Source organism: Pteronotus mesoamericanus, unplaced genomic scaffold (genome assembly GCF_021234165.1).
Source record: "Pteronotus mesoamericanus isolate MK-2021 breed Mesoamerican mustached bat unplaced genomic scaffold, CSHL_Meso_final contig_20, whole genome shotgun sequence".
NCBI lineage: Eukaryota > Metazoa > Chordata > Mammalia > Chiroptera > Mormoopidae > Pteronotus > Pteronotus mesoamericanus.
Genome location: NW_026555085.1, coordinates 95,957,709 through 95,975,880, shown reverse-complemented (window position 1 = coordinate 95,975,880; position 18,172 = coordinate 95,957,709). Strand labels below are relative to the sequence as shown.

At 37.4% G+C, this 18,172-nt stretch overlaps 1 protein-coding gene across 5 annotated transcripts in view; it reads left to right on the top strand.

Annotated features, from left to right (window-relative positions):
* The window catches only part of SYNE1 (spectrin repeat containing nuclear envelope protein 1), a 414,665-nt gene that overhangs the window by 157,631 nt on the left and 238,862 nt on the right, over positions 1-18,172 (top strand). For all 5 annotated transcript variants that reach the window (XM_054570132.1, XM_054570129.1, XM_054570128.1 and 2 more), the window contains 10 exons: positions 2,980-3,207; positions 3,596-3,694; positions 5,144-5,331; positions 5,689-5,812; positions 7,962-8,128; positions 9,031-9,184; positions 10,727-11,355; positions 13,839-14,018; positions 16,827-16,977; positions 17,277-17,435. In XM_054570132.1, the coding sequence (XP_054426107.1) occupies positions 2,980-3,207; positions 3,596-3,694; positions 5,144-5,331; positions 5,689-5,812; positions 7,962-8,128; positions 9,031-9,184; positions 10,727-11,355; positions 13,839-14,018; positions 16,827-16,977; positions 17,277-17,435 (2,079 nt within the window). The remainder of the gene's footprint in view (positions 1-2,979; positions 3,208-3,595; positions 3,695-5,143; positions 5,332-5,688; positions 5,813-7,961; positions 8,129-9,030; positions 9,185-10,726; positions 11,356-13,838; positions 14,019-16,826; positions 16,978-17,276; positions 17,436-18,172) is intronic.

Genomic DNA, 18,172 nt, shown 5'->3' with positions numbered 1-18,172 from the left:
TCATCAAATGCTATTTGGCCCCAGGACAAATCTTTCATTGCTATGTGACTCCATTCAAATTAAATTCACACAAATTCCTGAGCTAAGAGGTCTTGATTAATACTGGGCAACTGTTTATAGATGGAATGATGTATTAATATTGTCTGACTTAAGCATTCAAAGTCAATATTGTGTGCAATATTATTAAAATGCTTTTATGGTTACATTATCCTTTTTCTTGATTTTGAATTAACCCCATTGGAGTTCTCTGTTGATTCATTTATACAACATGAACTGTATTCATCATCTACAACTACACAGAGTTATCCCAAATGTCTAGTTCAAGTATTAGTGATATTTACCTTCACAAACCATAAGGAGGAGAAATAAATTCTTTAGATGAAGCAGTTAAATGCCATTGCTCCTGTTCTTTTATTTATGATGATCTTCAGACCACAGACTAAGATGCTGAGGTATCCGAGCTCCCCAGCTCCAAAATAACCATATGCATGAACCACCATTGTTCACTTCATTCAAACTGTTGAAGGGAAAAAATAGGCTGAAAGAAATGAATTCTGTGTTCACCTCTCTTTCTTTTTATATACAGTTTTTACACAACACATTTTTAAAATTCAGCTACTTTTTTTCTATCTCAGCTCGTTGTATTGGCATGGGAAAACCCTCTGCTTTTTCATTCCATTAAATATAGTAAAATAAATACCAAGGTGAAGGAACATTTCACATTATGACTCAAAACAAGCCATTAGCATGTGCACGGTGGGAGTGTACAATCTGGCTTAGTTTGGATCACATGCTGTGCAGATTATCCTGGTTTCTCACACATCTTTCGCAACCAAGGCTGCATGGAGTCTGGTATGCACAGTCTGCTCACGTTGTGTAGTGCACTAGCAAAAAAAAAAAAGGTCAAGCCATCAAGAATGTTCATGAAATATGTTTAACTTTTTAAATCATTTTGAAAAGTTGTCATTTAATCATTTTTACTAAGTTCCAAGAAAATAACAAATAGCACACTTAGTTTCAAAATTTTCCTTTCAAAAATTTTAACATACGCTTTTTCATTTGCTTATGCTTTCTATTAATTTGTTTCACTATTGTTTAACCTTAACTCCAGGACTTCTGAAATATATCAGTTATCAAATCTCATTGCACTGCTACTCTTCAGGAAACCAAGCAATAACGTACTTTCTTTTTAAATATATAAATGTTCAATTGTGGATTTTTATGCCATCAGACTAGAAATATATTTTAATATTTCAATATGGCATTTTGAAAACTGCCTCAAAATGTGTTCAATGACTATGAAGAGCAAGAAAAATATCTGCTAGAAATAAGCAAAGATAGAGTGGAATACACTTTATTGTGGAATCTGGGCTAATAGGTTTTATGTTCTATTTTCATATAGAATTAAATTATAACAAATTTAAAAAATATGGTGGTACTTGTAAAAATGTTTTCAATTTAAAACAACCTTAGGGTAAAACTAATTCTTAACATTGGCATTGTTGTGAAGTTATTTATCTATAAACCCATTTTTTGTTCTTTATTACATGCTATTCTAAATCGACTGATTTCTTATTCCTAGTTGATAATTAACAAGTGATGAGAATATGTACTGGGATCATCTTCCACTGTCTCATCTTGAATTAGAAAAACTGTTGCCACAGTCCAACAACATGATTATGTATTTTGCACTTATGAATTTGTTGATGGCATGTATTACACACTAAGAGCCAGCAAGAGTGATGTCAACTAAAATTGTCCCTCTGAGGCATTACAAGCACCTACAACAACTATTGGCCCAAAAGAGAAAATATATTTTTTTAAATTTATGAGTAATTTTTATTAAAAATATTATTTAAAAAACCAGCAAAACAAAGGAAGATTGTATTAATGGTCATGCAACAAATATCTATCAAATAGGCCCCAATTTTCATGCATATGAAAAATAAGGGATGCTGACACTAACCTGATGTGGGTTGTTTCTGATTGCCTTGTCTAGGGAGAAGTCACATTTATGTTTCTGTAGGGTCATAGTATTTTCCTGTTGAAATTATTTGAACGAGATTTGTCTGAATTTTTGCCTTTATTTTGATAGGAAAATTGGGCTTTTTTTAATCAGAAAAATAATTTTCATTTTCTTATACATAAATAAGCCTGTATGGTTAGGAGAGACAGGTACACACTCCCACTCATATATGTACACACATCCTTAGTGGCTTCCAACGCTTTTCATGTGTTGGCTAATATATTAAGTGCCCCCCATGGAAACTATAGCAAGTAACCTCTTTACTGTAGAGTCCACGGCTAATGAATAAAGCGGTGGTCACAGAGTGGGGCCAAGCACCAGCAGCAGAAGCATCTCCCGAGAAGTTGTTAGAATTGCAGACTAGGCTCCACAGTAGACCTACTGAGTCTGAGTCACTGAGGATGGGGACCAGGTGATCTTAATGTCTTCCAAATTCGGAATACACTGGCATAAAGAATAGGTGATAAATGTGAAAAGACTGGGCTTAGGTAGGAGTGGAATCAGAAGCATGTCATTTGGTAAAATATTAAATACTCGACTACATTTTAGAAAATTTAAATGTCAATGTGAGAGCATTCCTGTGAGTTACTGGAACACTGTTCCCCAGATCAGTTGGTTAAAATGCTTGACTCATAGGATAAGCAGAAAAGTCTAGGTACCTTTGGAGATACTGTAAGAATTCCATGGATATCTCCCTGCTTACATCACTGCAAGCAGCAGTAGCTATTTCTCTGTATTCTCTATCCAGCAGGCACAACCATCAATGCCTGTTTTAGACACTGCATATCTATCATCCAAAAATGAGGTCAGGAAACACATGGTGCTGTTCATAGCTGTTCTCTACAATCCCAATACATTGAAATGTCAGCTTTCTCTCTCTGCAATGTCTGTATCATTTCAGGAAGGCAAGCTTGCTCAGCCTACATTGTCCTATTTCTTGTTTTAAATACCAGGTCACAGTTCAGGAAATAGAAAGTAAGATCAGCAGCATCACAGAACTAGAAGAAGCAGCCCAGTCTTTTGCTCAATTTACTACCGCTGGAGAATCTGCTCGAATCAAAGCCAAGTTGACACAGATAAGAAGATACTGGGAAGAACTTCGAGAGCATGCACAGTGTCTGGAAGGAATTATCCTGGGACATTTATCTCAGCAGCAAAAGTTTGAAGAGAATCTTAGAAAGGTAAGAATTGGTCCCTGAATGCCAGCATTACCTATTTACGTTGCACTTATAGTGAAATGCAACAAATAGCCTAGACATAATGGAATAAGGAAACAACACAATTTGTCAGTCATTAACTAAGTTGTCAAAGATGCTTAAGTTTAGAACTATTTATATAGTACATATATGGAGGGAATATAAAAATGTCTTTGTGTTCAGATAGGCATTAAGATATTTATATTTCTTTAAAATAATGGGACACGTTCATTTTCGATTTTTTAAAAAAATATATTTTATCAACACATTGAAAGTTATCCAAGAATCATAGGCATGCTGCTCCTTCAATAACCTTTTCTGCCTTGATGTATATTTTTCCCACCATTGTTTTTATGTTTTACCAATATTTTAGATCCAGCGGTCTGTGTCTGAATTTGAAGATAAACTTGCTGATCCAACTAAAATATGTTCTTCAGCTACAGAAACGTACAAAGCGCTCCAAGAACATTTGGTAAGAGTATGCTTCAACATTGCTGCTTATTTATCAACTCAGAAATTTGAAAATTTCTGCTTGAAAAGGAAACATAGTAAATATTTTTATAAGAGTGAAAGTTAAAGAAATTTTTGTGTTATATGTAGAATGAGGTAGATGAAGCATATTTACTTCATTTAACACAAGAAATATAAGCATGCAAATAAGTTTTCATTAAAAATGTATGTTAAAGAAGTATTCATTTAAAATATATTTCTCTCCCTTAATTAGAACATGCAACTTTTTCATATTATAGCTTTAATAAATCCTATTACCTCTTACCAGCATTATAAAAATTAAATATACAAAAAATATGTGTACACAGCAGTTTCAGATCTTAAGTCCACTACACTCAGATGTGCAAAGAATACGTCCTACCTAACCTTTTCCCAATGATGAGCTTTCTTGGTCTGGTCCCTGAACCGGTGACCACTGAGAGATGTTTTACAAAGGAACAAACAGATTCTCTGACAGGATTTAGGGAAGGAGCAAAGGAGGAGAATCAGGCATAAACAAATAGTAAAAAAGAAACATATGATAATTAATAAACAAAAAATACGTTATCCCTATTACACATGTTTGTGTATACATATAGACATACATGCAGAGAAAGGGGCTGCAGGGGCAGAGAGCCAACCATTGACAGAGGCACACCTGCAAAGGGGAGTGGACCTCACATCATTGGATACTTACAATGAGAATGCTTTTTTGTGTTACTTATGTAATTTTTAAAAATACCCCTAAAATGAAGAAAAGTAGGAAAATGAGATTGCATAGGATTATTTTAATAGGCAGCTGAGTTGATAACTGAGTACCAAAGAGGATAATATTCTATTTTTTTCTAATATTTATATTTCTAAAGCAAGTTGTTTTCCCCTGCCCTGATTTCCTGATCTGTAAAATGGGGTTGATGAAAGGGCATAAGTCTTCAGGGTCTTGTGGAGGTTAAATGAGTTGATATACGGAATGGACACAGCACAGCGCTCACCGCATTCTGAGGCACCTTATTGTCATTATTATCATTGAGTCCTGAGATCCCATATATTTTTTATAGAGATGATTGCGTTTTGCTTACAGTTCTTGTAAAGTAGGAATAGAGCTTTCTTAAAAATATTTAGCATAAAATGAATAATAATTTTCACAAATTACCTGACTCGCTAAGAAAAAGTAGATATTATCCTCATATACAGCAACACAGTACTACATAGGCAATAGTCCCTCCATTTTCCCTTGGATCCCTGCATTTATGAAGTAACATTCTCCTCATTTTCACTACATGTTACTAGAAATTGCAGTCAGACAATTTTTAGTACCATCATTGTTCATTATGACTGAGTGGAAAATTTTGGTGAAAATGGGTCTCGAAGGCCGATGTGGGCCTCGTTTCCGGATGCCCTGCTTTCATGGCACTTCTCTGTCCTTTACCAGGATCTCTGTCAGGCCCTGGAATCCCTGGCCAGCACGATGGCCGCCTTCTCGGCCAGTGCCCAGAAGGTCGCCAGCAGAGGCTCCCTGGGTCAGGAGGCCGCGACCCTGCAGCAGAGATACGAAGGGCTGCTGAGCCGGGCTAAGGAGAGACAGACAGTGCTGGAGAACCTGCTGGCCCACTGGCAGAGGTGAGCTGCCCGCCTTCCCGAGCCGGCCGCCTGAGCGTGGGCAGCCTCTCTCAGAGAGGAAATCCTGGCCAGCTGTGCTCTAAGTGATGAGCGGTAATCATCCCAGATGTAAAACACGTCATGTTTCTAAAGAGTGGGAAGGATATATGCACATCTTTCCATATTACACAGATATAGATGTGTGTGGTTCATATATGAACATGAGAGGAGTGGCATTTTACCTTCACTTCTAAGAATAAGAAAACCAACGTTGTATTTGTTCTAACAGTTAGTATTGGACCCTCCAACTTCAGAAAGGCCTCGTTTTCTAATATGATATTTATGGATGAATTTGTTTTGTATTTCTACTTTCTTTAGGCTAGAGAAAGAACTGTCGACCTTTTTGACCTGGTTAGAGCGGTGCGAAGCGATAGCCAGTTCCCCAGAAGCGGACATTTCTGCCGACAGAGTCAAAGTGGAGAGTGAACTTCAATTAACACAGGCAAGCTCAAGGAAGTGTGAGGGCGGAGTGCGCTCTGTTACGGTTGCATCATAAAACCAAAGCAGAAACAAAGCCTCTATCCAGCTGCCCTTCTTGCTTTGGTTCTGTGATCCCAAAAAGAACAACCCAGACCTGAAAGACAAAATCATGGTGGCATTTGTGATGATCAATATCTCTGTTGCATTAGAAAATCCTATAATATAACATCTGGCATTTGAATACAAATTACCTGGCAGATGAGCAGAGGGAGGAATGAGTGGAAGTATATATGAAACAATGCTGACAATCAGTAAATAATTTTTGAAGCTTTTGTATTTATATGAATTTTTGGTAATAAGAAGGGTTTTTTGTTAGGAAGAGAAGGAATACAATGTAGAACGACGTCATGGTAATGATTATTTTTAAGCAATACAGAAAAAAATGAATGAGCACATATGCAGATGATAGAATGACAAAGAATATGAGTTGATTACATCCTTGAAAAAGCCAACTTTTTAGTATTTCATTTTATTTACTCTTAGAGGAGAAGGGGAGAGGAAGAGAAACATCAATGTGTGGTTGCTTCTCACACGCCCCCTGCTGGGGACCTTGCCCGCAACCCAAGCATGTGCCCTGTCTGGGAGTTCAACCAGCGACCCTTTGGTTCGCAGGCTAGCACTCAGTCCACTGAGCCACACCAGCCAGGGCAAGAAGCCAACTTTTTAAAGTTAAAAAAATCTTTAAGTTAATTATGTTTCTAATTTCTATAGATGAATAACTTGCTTTAAGTGATGATGTCCATGCCAGATAATTCAACAGGCAAAACTTGTGCTCATGTGAGACTTACTGTATGACAGATTGACATCCTAACTTTTTCCCATCACCTTTTAGAAAAAGTTTAAGCAGAAGCATAGCTCTTTAACTTCGAATAATTCCTTCTGTAAAAACTCCATCAGAGAGGGTCTCTAGCACCTGAACCTATTACCTCGTGTTCCTTGATTTTGAAGGTTCCTCACAGTCCTGCTTCTCCTGTTTTCTGATTTATTAAACACCGATGTTCTACATTAATCTCCCAAAAGTTCCCTGCTCAGAAACCTCCTGGGACTGGCCTGTCCTGAGGAGAAAGGGTAGTCCTGAGTCCACAGTCTGGTGGTGTCTTCTTACAAACGCAGTGTGAGGTGTTTTAAGAGAGGAAGTCACGGCTTCTTTTCTGAAAAATGACACAAAGCTCTCTGGCGACATCAAACTGTCTTCCTCGTGTTTTCTATACAGGAAACAAGTCCTGTGTGTGTTAGGGGAGCGAGGGGGCTGCAGGCCTCTGTTACCCTCACATCCAGGCACCGAATCAGCCGAGCTGCTGCGCTGCTGCAGTGCAAACAGTCCTTGTACATGCGCGCCTCCTGGCCTTGTGTCCTTTCTCCTATTCAGCCCAAGTCCCAATTCTGCTTTGTGGTCTCTGCTCTCATCCACAGGCTGTGTTCTCCTTCCTCTGACACCTTCAGCCAATTTGCTTGTATCACACATGTGGTCTCACTAGAGAAGGGAGAAAATCGTTTTGACAAGCACCTGCTCCGCGCCATGCTGCACCGACCATCCCGGCCAATGCCATGTTACCTCTTAGCTATCTGTTTGAGTGTTTATCTCTTGTTAGATAGAAACCATGATTTTCATGCACCCCTCACAGCACCTAAGAGATTCGTTGTCTGGTTAAATGTAAAAAGTAAGTGCTTCTATTGCTTGGAAGTAAAATGAAGAGCCCTTAATTTCCCTGATTTGGCCCTATATCGTTTCTAAACAGAGACGGAGACCTGTCCTCGTTACCTAGAATTGCATTGCTGTTATTGTTAGGCATGCATTTTCTCTTTAGCAATAGTTCTCCTTTGATTCTCTCAGCCTACTCAGCTTCTTTATTCTGAAAGAAATTCTACAGCATCTAAATTTGCCTAAGAATATAACTCAGACCTTGAAAAATGATTTCAGGTTTCAGTAGCCTTTTAAATATTGCTTTAGAGACTGAGAAAGGAAAAAAAGACTTTCTACATTTAGCACCAGTGACCTCCATTTTGCAAATGCAGAGCCTCTGGACAAGAACTTCCTGTGTTCCTGTGTCACGTGGTCCTTTCTTGCCAATCGCAACAGGGTAAGATCCATAATATCTTGTTTTTCTCAGGCACTGCAACGTGAGGTTGTATCTCAGGCCACCACCTACAGCAGCCTCATGCAGCTGAAGGAATCACTGTTCTCAGTGGCCCCCAAAGAGGACGTGAAAATGATGAAACTGCATCTGGAACAGCTGGATGAGAGATGGAGAGTTTTGCCACAGATAATTAGCAAAAGGTTGGGGTTTTATAAAACATTCTAATATTGTCCATTTTTTAAAATGGTGAGCATATGAAATTAAGAAAGCATACTTTTGTTTACTTTTATTTAACCCAACTAGTCACAGGATAATTATAGAAGGGAAGAAAACTACTTTAAATGCTATTTTAAAAGTCAAAGTGCTCAAATAATAGCATTTCTGATGAATCTTAATTTAAAATTTTAGTTTGCTTATGTTTGTATTATTCATTGCTTAAGTTCTTTGTGTACAGTAAAAAAATGGTAATTAAAATTTTATTTCCTGTGATATGTATAAAGAGGCTATATATATATATATATATATATATATATATATATATATATGGTTTCTAATGAAGTTAAAGACAACTAAGTGCTACTAGAGCCATCTTACGGAAAAAACAAACAAACAAACAAGCAAACAAACTTTTGGGCCAACCCAGTACAATGGGAAATTGCCCCCATGTTTAAACATGGCCGAGGATGTTCTGATGACATTAAAATCCTTTCTGGCTGCTCCCTAGAAAGCGGATTATAGGGAGGCGATGGTGGTGGCAGGGATGAGGCCAGTTTAGGCGGCTGCTGGAGACCAGGCAAGAGATGAGGAGATTTAGATCAAGAAGTGGAAGTGGAGGGAAGAGCACAGAATACTATGCTGGGGTGCTGGCCAGATATACACAGATCCGATGTGGTGATAAATGGAGGACCGTCTCTGGGGATGGCACTGGCGTTAACTGAGACGTGGCAAATTCGGAGAGAGACAGGGTTTGAGAAAGAGAAAACCTCAAGAGTTCTGGTTTGTCCCTGTTTGACCCTATCACCTTGGCCCTCGGTTGTAAAAACATGCCAACTCTTCTGTTCAGCTGTGGGATATTTTAACATTGACACCTTTCTCTGCCTAGGATTAATTTTCTTCAGTCTGTGGTTGCTGAACACCAGCAATTTGATGAATTGCTGCTTTCCTTTTCTGTCTGGATTAAGCTGTTTCTCAGTGAATTGCAGACCACTTCTGAGATAAGCATAATGGACCATCAAGCAGCTCTCACCCGGCACAAGGTAAAGGGCATCCTTTTATGACGTAAGAAAAATTTATTCATAAAAGAGAGCTCTTGAACTATAAAGGGAAGCAACATTGAAAAAAAACGCGCCAGCAATTTAACATTATATTGCTACGGAAATTTTTTCATAATTGAGTGTGCGGGTCCAGGCAATCTGTTATGCAGCTGGTTAAGCGGGTAAAACCACTTCAAATAAAATAGGAGACCACCGTAAGATACCATTTCTTCCAAATGGAGTGAATGATTTCTAGGGTGAAGTGATGAGAATGTTCACTTTTAAGCTTCCCAGTTGGCTTTGTTCCAATGCTAAAAACTAATTCTGAATCCCAAGACTTTAGCAATACAGTTTTTCTGAGTTGCTATTTAGCTGGAAAATCATTTAAAATTTATTATTTATTTTTCTTATTTATAAATTATGCATAATATGTGTCCTGGCATCAAAACAACTTTAAAAAATCAGATATGAATCATTGTGTATTGGACTAGTTGGAGATAAGCTACATAGTAAGCTTATAACAATATTTAATGATAAAATGTTTAATATTTATTAAGTGTTCACTCAATGCTGGGCTTGCTAATTGCCTTGACCCAAAGGAAAAGTCCTTTCTCATACGTTCCTGACTGCAGGTGGTTTTACAGTTTGGAGCGAGGTCCCGTTTAAGGTAGGCTCCCTCCCTCTAAAGGGAGGAGACAGGGCGCCATCTTCCTCGATGAGCACGTTTCACAGTGAAGACTCCCAGGTTTTTGAGAAAGATATTCTTTGGTTGAAAAACTGCCCAGAAGCTTTTTTAAAAAGATTTATATGTCCAAGGGATGCAGCATGAATTTGTAAGTTTTCTAAAATAAATGCTCAAAGGAGCCTTCTGGAATTTAGTAATTCAAGAGGAATTTAGTGGTCAAGATTAAGACAGGTGATTATTTCTCTTTAATGGGAATCATGCTGAGATTGTTAGCAATTCTCTGGTCGGTTTTAAACATGATTTATTGTGAGCTAGTCAAATTTCTCATACAAGTCTTACCCAGTAAATCTACGTTTCTTTAAAGAGAAGCAAGCTAAAACTTGTGCACGGTTTTATCTGCCCTATTCACCACCTCTGAAGAGAGGATCGTCTCCATCTATCCTCACACTCCTTCGCTATGTTAGAAATAGCTTTATTGTGGTATACGTGTTTGTGTGTATATGTATATATGTATATAATATATGTATATTTAATATGTATCTTTTAAAATCTTTCAAATTATATATGTCTGTATGTATGTATGTATGTATACTTTTAACTATTGCTATCCATGAAGGAATTATTTTCCATGAAATAAATTAGTTCCAAATCAGAGTTGTGTTCTATATGAAATATATAGATGAGCAGAACAGGAGAGATTTTAAGAACATTTCTAAAAGATTCATGTGGATGACCTTTAATACCATACCATGCAGTGTATTTAAAATATATCTAGACATCACCAATTCTGCAATACATCTATGTCATAAACAACAGTGTATCTGGGGAGCCAGTAACTCTCTTTCTCCCTTCCCTTCCAGGACCACACAGCAGAAGTAGAAAGCAAAAGGGGGGAATTGCAAAGTCTGCAGGAGCACCTTGCAAAGCTGGGTGCTCTGGGTCGAGCCGAGGACCTTCACCTCCTGGAAGGCAAAGCAGAGGACTGTGTGAGGCTGTTTGAGGAGGCCCGGCAGGTGGTGGAGAGGCGGCAGCTGGCCCTGTCCCAGCTGGCCGAATTCCTGCAGAGCCACACCTGTCTGTCAGAGGCTCTCCACCGGCTGAGGCAAAGGGTGGAAGCAACCAACAGTGTGAATAAGAAACAGACTGCTGCATTAGAAAAGGACCTACATGCTGCTATTCAAGATCTGAAATCATTGGAATCCACTGCCATCAATCTTGACAGCATTCTTACCAAAGCCCAATACCATCTTAAATGTGTAGGTTCTGAGCAAAGGACTTCCTGCAGAACTACAGCTGATCACCTCTGTTTTGAATTAGAGAGGATCCAGAACCTTCTGGGAACCAAGCAGAGTGAGGCAGATGCCCTGGCAGCACTGAAAAAAACATTCCAAGACCAGAAAGAGGAGTTACTGAAATGCATTGAGGACATCGAAGACAGGACAGACAAAGAGCGTTTGAAAGAACCTACCCGCCAAGCGCTTCAGCAGAGGTAAAAGAAACTTTCAAAGATAATAGTCGCATTGATTTTTTTTATTTGTTCTGGAATTAACTCTTGGGAAAAACCTTGGTAGTGCCATATTTAGTAACTTCTCTTTTTTAACATTTTTTTGGATAAAATTAATGACTAATGTGACACTTAAGAAGTCCTAACATTTATCTCGGTTCCTTAAAGGGCTGCATATAAGCCACTCTGAGATCTTATTTACAACAGAGTATATAGACCATACTATCTATTTTTAAGCAATTTCTATCTCACAGGAGAAGGAACTCACATTCTGTGACAAGAATGAAGGCAGAGCCCTGACTGGCGTGGCTTAGTTGGTTGGGTATCATCCCTCAAAGAGAAAGGTTGCCAGTTCAATTCCTGGTCAGGGCACAATGCCTGGGTTGTGGGTTCAGTCCTGGTTGTGGTGCTTACAGGAGGCAACCGATTGATGCTGCTCTCACACATCTGTGTTTTTCTCCTTCTCCTCCTGCACGTCTCCTTTCTCTACAAATAAATAAATAAAATCTTAAAAAAAAAAAAGATAAAAATGAAGGCAGAGAAGGAGGGGATTGGGTCATGTAGACTTGTAGTTCTGTTGGTAAACCTGAAGGGATTCCTGCCTAGAGACTGCTAGTCCTCAGAAAAGACTGGAGCAAACTGGTTAGTTGAGATTGAGTGATGCAGGATATGAACAGAAAATGGTGTGAAAGACTTCTCCTGTGGAGAGGATATAGAAATGATATCTGGAACTTGGTAAGGGATAAGCTGCCGTTTGAGATTTGTAGTCACACAAAGTGAAGCCAGTCAGCGTGGCAGCGTGGTTCTCCCTAGCTACGCTCAACTGTTTTCTTAGAGGTGTGGAGAAGGTGGAGAAGGCAGAGAGGTGGGTTTAAGCAAAGATGGGGGTTTGCAAAGTGCATTTAATAGAGAAGCTAAGGGGTCAAGGGTATTTTCCTGCAATAAATTTCAAAAGTAATTTTTCCCCTAATACTGTAGCCTTCTATTCAATCTTTTAAACAATTTTTTTAAAATTTATTTTTAGAGAGAGGGGAAAGGAAAGAGAAAGAGAGGGAAAGGAGTATAATGTGCAAGAGAAACAGTGATCGGCTGCCTCTCTGACACCCCCAACTGTGGACCTGGCCCACAACCCAGGCACGTGCCCTGATTGGGAATCGAACCAGCAACCTTTTGGTCTGGAGGCTGGCACTCAGTCCACTGAGCCACACCAGCCAGGGCTTCAGTCTTATTTATCCTTCTTGATAGAACTTTCTCCCTGCTTATGTTCTCAGGGTCACTTTCTCTTCCATTTCTTCAGGGAGCAAACAAGCAGTTGAAAGCCATTCATACCAAGGCTTCCTTAACTGATAAGAATTACGTTGACCCTGACAGTTTGCTTTCTTTCAGTCAGACTCAAACATTGGTTAACAATCAATTAATTGATTAATGGCCCCTGAAGTTACATTTCTTGTAGGTCATAAACTATCTGACCAGTTTAACAGTAAACTTACAAAAAGGAATAAGATTTGGGAAGGAAAAAATAGCCTCCAGAATAAAGACAAAATGAGGAGCCAAGGCAAAGAGAAAACGACTCACCCAGAAAATGGTGGTAGGATTGGTGCCACCAGGTGGCCTGGCCTCTTGGGCCTGCTCGGGGCAGCGGACAGAAGTCCTAAACTGCTGGAGAAGAAGCCCAGGGTTAAGTTCAAGAACCATATTAATACCCACATCACTGAACCCACCAAAGTCACACAGAGGCTACTGAAAATGTTGCAATGAATTGATCGACTTATCAAAGTTCAGCCCTACTTAGGCTTCACTGGGCTAATCACCTGTCTTATTGTAAAGTAGAGTTAATGGCAATGTATGCACGTAGCCACTTTGTTTTGGGAATTAAATGGGATAATGACTATATACTCATTTTATAAACTCTACAACCCTAAACTAAAAGGCAAGAATGAAGAGTCAACGGCTGCCTCTGGATGGATACTTGTCACAAATTCTCAAATATTCATACGTTAAAGAAAAAAATGAACATTTTCTCATGATAATCTTCAATAAAGCATGTAATTTAAATTTTTAAGATATCTAGTTATTATTCAGCTTGGTAAGACTCTATTTTATAAAACACGTATGATCCTTAAATATTATTTTACAAGAATTAGATCTCACAGCACAAAATAATTTCATACCAATACCTTGCAGTAAGTACTCACCTACTTTTCTTACAAGATCAGCCCTTGTTTTAAGAGTCTTATACCATCTAAGGATACAAACTTAACAGAAGGTTGAAGGTGCACAGTGAGATTGACTTTAAATATTTCCTGAGGTGTACTCTGAAGTATGCAAAGTTAATTTTGAAAGCATCTTTATCTGTTGACATATATTAATTTAACTGTTAAAAGTTGTTCTAGCTCTACTGTATGTGCACTTTGTGGAGGGAAAATGTTGGTTCATTGCTATTAGTAAAATAACATTTTAACTCACAGGTTGAGAGTCTTTAATCAGTTAGAGGATGAACTGAATTCTCATGAGCATGAACTATGCTGGTTAAAAGAAAAAGCTAAACAAATTACTCAGAAAGATGTAGCCTTTGCACCAGAAGTCGAGAGGGAGATAAATCGCTTAGAAGTCACCTGGGAGGATACCAAAAAGCTAATTCATGAAAAGTAAGTCAGAAACTTCTCAGTTTTTGTTTTTAATTTCTATGTATTTTTGTGACATTGGGCCATTGCCTGTTGACTTGCATGGGTGTGATCAAGAATTGAATATCTTTTGCCATCTGTACTATTCTGTGTCTCTTAAGTAACAATAAAAATTTAGTCCTACAGAACATTATCGGAGAAGTTCTTTGAGATTACAATTGCATGTGGAATTCAATGCTTAAAAGCAGGAATTGTCAAGTTACTGAACGCTACCTTGAGAATCTTAACCTCTGGTTTCTTTTGTTTATTTTGTTGTACTTGTTTATAACAAGGTATGATTGACATCAGGTAAAACTCACTCTTGTAAATGTACACCCTTAACCTGTATGACAAACTCATATAGTTGTGTAACTATCATAACTATCAAATTTCATATTACTACCACCACCACCTGAAAAAATGTCTCAGCTCATTGGAGTCAAGCCCTCCCCTCATTCCCAGTTTCTGGCAGCCATTGGTCAGTTTTCTGTCTCCACAGTATTTTGTTTTTGAAAATTTCATGTGAGTGAATTCTTTACATTCTGAATGATTACAAATAATGCATCTGTAAACATTCATGTTCAATTTTGTGTGTGCATATAAGTTTTTATTTCACTTAAGTAAATACTTAGAAGTGAAATTTTGTGTCTTATGATAAGTTGTGTGTTTAATGTGGTTAGAAAATGCCAAGTAGTTGTACCGTTTTGCATTCATACTCACCATGTTTGGGAGTCCCAGTTGTTCCATATCATTTTCAGCACTTAATGTTATCCAGTTTTTAGTTGTTTGCCAGTTTGACATTATAATAGATGTAGAGAGATATCTCATTGTGATTTTAATTTTATTTTCCTGATAACTAATGATATTGAGCATATTTTCATATGTTATTTGCCCTCTATATATCTTGTTCACACGTGCCATTGTTTTGGATTGTTTTCTCTTTCAATAATTTAATTGTATTTTTTTCATTACCATTTATCCCCCTTATACCCTTTTCTACCTCTGCCCACTCCCTTCCCCTCCGGCAATCATCACACTGTTGTGCACGTCCATGAGTTCTCTTTCTTTTCTGCTCTGTCCTGCCACCCCCTAAAGCTATCTGCCTGCTCTCTATCTATGAGTCTGTCTCTATTTTCCTTGTTAGTTCAGTTTGCTCACTAGCTTCCACATATGAGCGGAGTCATGGTATTTCTCTTTCTTTCACTGGTTCATTTCATTTAGTATAATGTTCTCCAGGTCCATCCATGCTGTCCCAAAGGGCACAATTTTCTTCTTGTTTACGGCTGAGTAGTATTCCATTATGTAAATGTCCCATAATTGCTTTATCCACTCATCTACTCATGGACACTTGGGCTGCTTCCAAATCTTGGTTATGGTAGATAATGCTGCAAGGAACATAGGGATGCACATATTCTTTCATTTTAGTGTTTCGGGTTTTTTCAGATAAATTCCCAGAAGTGGAATTACTGTATCAAAAGGGAGTTCCATTTTTAACTTTTTGAGGAAACTTCATGCTGTTTTCCACAGTGGCTACCCTGGTCTGCATTCCCACCAACAGTGCAAAAGGGTTCCTCTTTCTCTACGTCCTTGCCAGCAATTGTTGTTTGTTGATTTATTGATTTTTTTTATTGAAATCATTTTTATATCAGTAGCATCCCAATCAAAATCCCAGAATAATTTTTTGTAGAAATTGACAAACTAATTCCAAAATTTGTATGTAAAGCAAAGGACCTAGAACTATACAATTTTGAAAAAATTAGAAAATTCACACTACTTGCTTTTAGTGTGATATTGGCTAAAAGGTAAACATAAAGATCAATGAAATGAGTAGAGTGAAATAGATTCACACAGACATGCTCAGTTGATTTTTAACAAAAGCAATTTGATGGAGAAAGGTTTTTCAATAAATAGTCCTGAAAAATTTAGATATCTATATCCATTAAAAAATAATACCTTGCGTGTCATGAAAAGGTCTTTTAAACAAAATTTGAGAGCATCTTATATACTGTAGACAATACTGCAGGCTTTTGTTCATGAACCCACCTTGTACAAACTTTATTCCATGTTATTAAACATTCTCTTAAATTGTGCTTTATTAGAGGTTGCAGAGTATTTTATTATAAGAATGTATCAGCATTTATTTAATTACTCACCTTATAAAAATTTCAGTTATTTCTATTTTTCTCCTATTATACATAATGGTGTGAAGAATATCATTTTACCTAAATCTTATGGTACATCTCTTTCTTTGGAAAAATTCCTAGAAGTAGAATTGCCTGTTCAAAGACATTTGACTCCGGTAAACAAATCTATCTTCTTACTTTGAGAATTTTCAGGGGATTCATATTCAATGAAAATTGGAGTCATTGAAATGGAAAAGGAAACCTCATATGTATTTTAATTATTGAGCAGTGTTCTTGTATGCATTTTGTTTTGTTTCCCTTCAGCACACATCATTATGAATAATTAATTCATGCAAAAATTCAAAAACAAAATTTTGATGATCTCTCCATAAGCTTGAGATATTCAGAACATATGTTGTATCTTGTCATTGAGGTCACAGATTTTATTTTTTATGTTTGTGTGCATTTTTCATTCATGAGAATATTTTGGACATTAGATTTAAGTAAGATTGACCAGTACTCTTTTAACCTCAGTAGGTATAAACATGGTTTTCTCTTGATTCTAGTATCCATCTATTAATATGTGTGTACACATCAGGTACATTCGTAGAGAACTCTTCCCTTACCTGATACATGACAAGAGATGATATCTTTCCTTTGATCTTTACAGCCAGGGCCAATGCTGTGGGCTTATTGACTTAATGAGAGAATATCAGAACCTGAAGTCAGCTGTATCTAAAGTTCTAGAAAATGCCAGCAATGTGATTGTAACCAGGACTACTATAAAAGATGAGGAAGATCTTAAGTGGGCTCTATCCAAGGTAATAATTCAAAATGTATTTAGTAGAATACTTTAGTTGACCTTGTTTTCCACTCATAATGCATTCTCTACACAAATCTTGTCAGTATACTTAGATGTACATAATTCATGCAAATAAGCTCAGCTTTTTAAAAAGTACTGATGTTTTAGAATTCTAGTAATTCAAAAAATTATATATATTTGCATAGTTTATTGATATCATGGTTTCTACATCATATCGTCCATAAATTAAATTTCTTAGAGACAAATGATTGTAAACTCTTATCACTTTATTAATTAAGGGAGCATTTATGTCCACAGCATGAAACTGCCAGGAACGAAATACATAATAAGCAGAAGGAGTTGGATAACTTTACCAGTAAAGGAAAACAGTTGTTATCTGAGCTGAAAAAAATTCACAGCAGTGATTTCACCTTGGTGAAAACCGACATGGAGAGCACTGTGGACAGATGGCTGGACGTAAGCTCCTCACCTGGGATTCTGTTCGTGTTTGGGACCCTCGCTTTGGGGCAAAGGATCATTGAGAGATGATACATGCAAATACAGCATCCTGAAGAAAAATAGTGTTCACGTAAAGTTTAGAAATAGTAAAACTATTAGTAAATGCTTTATTTTGTTAAAACTTATTGGCAGGTTTTCTAGAATTTTACTTCAATCATAACAAATGTATAACTGTTTTCTCAAAACTCTGGAATTACGAATAAAAATAAAAGAATAATTTATAGACATCCTACAGACTATCAAACCATGATGTACAAAAATTTAAATGAGGAAGACTCTTTTGCATTGAAAAACATTAGACTTGTAGTTCACATGCTTGGGTCTTAGTTTTTGCTCTGTCATTTACTGGTAACGTGACCATGGGACAAGTCACTCCATCTCTCAGTCCATACATAGACTGCATTGTTTTCCAGCTCAAAAAAACCCTGTGCCTCTGTTGACCCCCATTACCAATATCAAGTCTCAGAAGTTAAACCATAGTGGGTTCCCTTACTTAAGCCAAATTACTTAAGTTAGACATTGATATTTGCACACTGTGATCAAATAATTTGAGGACTTCAGAAAATCTCATATTCCTCCATTTTTAAAAAGGCATTCTTTTTATGGGAAGAATATTAAGCAATACCACCGCAGGCATGGAAAGTTGGTTAATCTCCTATATATTTACTTATTCTATAAATATGCTCAGATCTAAT